Source organism: Saccostrea cucullata, unplaced genomic scaffold, assembly GCF_032062105.1.
Source record: "Saccostrea cucullata isolate Sc308-1 unplaced genomic scaffold, CSIRO_AGI_Scuc_v1 ctg764, whole genome shotgun sequence".
NCBI lineage: Eukaryota > Metazoa > Mollusca > Bivalvia > Ostreida > Ostreidae > Saccostrea > Saccostrea cuccullata.
In genome coordinates this window covers 123735-127721 of record NW_026920849.1, presented here as the reverse complement: position 1 = coordinate 127721, position 3987 = coordinate 123735, and the positions used below count along the sequence as shown (strand labels likewise).

The window sequence follows — 3987 nt, the reverse complement described above, 5'->3', positions numbered from 1 at the left end:
GACGCAGAGGAAATGATAAGAGATAGAATCGTGTTTGGGATACAATCAGAAAAAATTCGGGAAAAACTTATTAACGTTGGCGAGGCACTCACCCTAGATAAGGCTGTACAGATAGCTCAGGCATACGAGTACTCTCAGGAACAGCTCAAACTCATGGGACAGCAATCGGTACACGTACAAGCATTGTCCAAGTCTACACTCCATACACACTCACCTGCAGAGAGGAGCGGTAGGAGACCACCCCACCAGACGAAGACGCGATCCACTCTGCCAAAGACTCCGACAAAGTTTCCGTCTACCCCGAAGACGAAGCCATGCGAAAAGTGCGGAAAGCGACATGGAACTCAGGATACTTGTCCGGCACAAGGTCAGAGGTGCAACAATTGCCACAAGTGGAACCACTTCGCCAGTGTGTGTCGTTCGCGATCCGTAAATGACATTAACCATGTGAACTCGAGTGACTGTCTGCAGAAGCCCAGTGAAATGAACAATGTTAATCGTGAAAGTGACAATACTTATACACAGAGATCTGTTGACATTAATCATGATACATGTAATGTGATTGGCAATTTTGTTCATGAGTCAGATTCAGATTTTAACATTGACAATGTTGATAGCAATGTTGAGCATTATCAAGCATTTATTAACATTAAGCTAGGCCCAAACCACAAAGAGGTTAGGTTCAAAGTAGATACAGGGTCTCAAGTCAATATTTTGCCGGAATCTTTGTACATTGATTTAGCCCCCTATCACACATTAGGCAAATCTAAGATTAAGCTTTTTGCTTATAATGACCACTCTGTACACCCCATAGGCTATTCTGTTCTTCAAAGCAACCTTAAGGGTAAGCACTATAGCATACAGTATCAGGTCGTACAGACACATTCGCATCCAATTCTAGGTTTACGAGCATGCTAAGATTTAGGCATAGTTCACCTCACTTACTCTATTGTTAAGGTTATGCCCTTCAGTAAGAGTCATGTGCTTAGTCAGTACTCAGATGTATTTCATGGCATTGGTCTGTTTGCAGGAGAATGTACTTTTCAGGTTGATCCCAATGTTAGACCGGTTGTCAACCCCCCGCGCAAGGTGCCTGTAGCCCTACGCGACAAGCTAAAAGTAGAGTTAGACAGAATGGAGTCAGCGCAAATCATCACCAAGGTGACAGAACCAACAGCATGGGTGAACTCATTAGTCGTTACTACAAAGCCAGCATCAGGAAAGCTTAGAGTATGTTTGGATCCCATGGAACTCAACAAAGCCATTATGAGACCACACTACCCTATGAGGACCTTGGATGATATCCTTCCTCAAGTCTCAGGTGCCAAGTACTTTTCCAAGCTAGATGCCAGCTCTGGTTACTGGACTGTTGGACTTTCACGTGAATCATCACTGCTCACTACATTCAATACTCCATTCGGGAGATATCGCTACCTGCGTTTACCATTTGGCTTGAAGAACTCACAAGACATCTTCCAGCAGAAGATAGACCAATGCTTCGAAGGAATGTCCGGCGTTGCTGCCATTGTTGATGACATATTGGTTTACGGCAGGACCCCACAGGAGCACAATGACAACCTCATCAAGGTGTTAGATAAATGCAGGAGTGTGGGCATCAAGATGAACAAGGAGAAGTTACAAGTGGGAGTTCAGGAAGTTGAGTATTTTGGCCACATCCTCTCAGCAGATGGATTGAAGCCAGATCCCTCTAAGGTAGCTGCTATCAGGGATATGGAGCCCCCTTCCAATAAGTCAGAGCTTCAGACTATCATGGGTATGATCAGTTACCTCTCAAAGTTCGCACCAAATCATGCTAACATCACCAGCCCGTTACGTCAGCTGCTGCTGAAAGACACGGAATTTATATGGGATACACTACAGGCCCAGGCATTCCAGAAGGTCAAGGACCTTATAACCAGAACACCTGGACCTCTGCTTACATACTTTGACCCGGGAAAACCAGTAGTGTTGGAGACTGACGCATCTCAGTTTGGGCTCGGAGCAACACTTTTGCAGGATGGCAAACCAGTTGCATTTGCTTCAAAGTCACTAACCCAAGCGGAAATCAAGTATGCCCAGATAGAGAAGGAGATGTTGTCTATCCTCTTCGGCTGCAAGAAATTTCACCAGTACCTATATGGTAGGGAAGTCCAGGTCCATACAGACCACAAACCCCTAGTTGCCATTCACGCAAAGCCACTCGCACAGGCTCCAGCGAGGCTACAAAGGATGCTTTTGCAACTGCAGGCTTATGATCTGAAGTTGACGCACATCCCAGGCAAGGACATACCTATTGCTGATACACTTTCACGCAAGTTTTTGCCAGATACTTACCCACAGCTAACAGCAGGCATGGACTTACATGTGCACACAGTTATGTCCAGTACAAGGATGAGTGATAGAAGATTAGAGGAAGTCAGATTAGCAACCCAAGCTGACCCACAGATGAAGATACTTATGAACATTATACATGATGGTTGGCCCGAAAAACGCAAGAAATGTCCATCCCAAGCACTAGAGTATTGGAACCACAGGGATGAGTTGACAGAGATAGATGGCATTATATTTAAGGGTCACAAGATAATCATACCAAGAGACTTAAGACGCCAGATGATGGAAGCTGTACATATAGGTCACATGGGTGTGGAAAAATGCTTAAGGAGAGCTAGAGACATTATATTTTGGCCCAGGATGTCAGCAGACATCACAAACATGGTTCTGGAATGTGGAGTTTGCTTAGAGAGAAGAAACTCGAACACCAAGGAGCCACTGATCACTCATGATATTCCAGACTACCCATGGGAGACCATAGCTACAGATTTGTTCACATGGAACAACCAGGAGTACCTCTTAGTAGTTGATTACTACAGTAGATACTTTGAAGTAGAGAAACTACACAAGACAACCAGTCAAGCTGTTATAGAGAAAATGAAGAAGATGTTTAGTAGGCTTGGTATTCCACGAAAAGTCGTATCGGATAATGGTCCACAATACGCAAGCCAAGATTTCTCCACATTTGCTCAGGATTATGACTTTAACCATGTCACTTCCAGTCCAAAGTATCCACAGTCCAATGGACTAGCGGAAAAGACAGTACAGATTGCCAAAAGAATTTTGGACAAGAGCAAGGCAGATGGGAAAGATTATAACCTAGGACTACTAGAGTACAGGACAACACCTTTGAGCTTAGGCTACTCGCCCGCCCAACTATTGATGAGTCGCAAGTTGAGGTCCATACTTCCAGTAGTTCCAGATGAGCTGAAACCAAAGGTGCCAGTCAGAGTCAAGGAATTGATGGTAGCAGAGAGAGAGAAACAGAAAGGATACTATGATCGCAGTGCTAAGCCTTTACCACCGCTTTCAGTAGGAGACAGTATAAGGTACCAAGAAGGGAAACTATGGAAACAAGGAATAGTCACCAAAGAAGAAGGAGACAGATCGTACACAGTTAAAAGCACTGAGGGAGCAGTATACCGGAGAAATAGACGACACCTGATCAAGTCAAAAGAAAAGTTCGAGCCTGATGTATCAGATTCCAATATCGTCAATTTCGCAGAACCTTCTGCCTCACCTCCCATTCCAACTACAGCAACTAGTCTTCCGAATCCTGTTGAACCAATCTCCGAACCAGCTACTGAGGCTAAGCATGACTCCCCTGCTACATGTAATCCCACTCCTTATATTTCTCGTTATGGTAGGATTGTTAAGCCCAAAGTAATTGTGTCTATGTAGATGTTTAAGTAGGAGAATGGTCTTGTTAGGTCAAACATGTGTTTCAGATTTTGGTTTTTATTTTTTTGCATACATGTTATTCACTCAAAAGAAGGGAGATGTAATGTTATTATAATACGAATGTGTAAATGTACGAACTAAATGATGTACGAGTTACTTTTATGTGTGTCGTTGAATAAACGTTTCCTGTTTTGTACACACGTGTTGTCAGTTGTGAATCCGCATATCCAGCCAGGGAATCCACATTATAAGACT

The 3987-nt window shown here is 43.8% G+C and overlaps 1 protein-coding gene across 1 annotated transcript; it reads left to right on the top strand.

Moving 5' to 3' along the window:
* Positions 1–960: 960 nt before the first annotated feature.
* On the top strand, positions 961–3732 carry LOC134258488 (uncharacterized protein K02A2.6-like). Its single transcript, XM_062741051.1, has one exon. The coding sequence runs from the start codon at positions 961–963 to the stop codon at positions 3730–3732; it is 2772 nt and encodes a 923-aa protein (XP_062597035.1).
* The last annotated feature ends 255 nt before the right edge of the window (positions 3733–3987 follow it).

Coding starts and splice junctions, on each gene's coding strand:
- LOC134258488 (XM_062741051.1), top strand. CDS start 961: ATGCCCTTCAGTAAGAGTCATGTGCTTAGTCAGTACTCAGATGTATTT.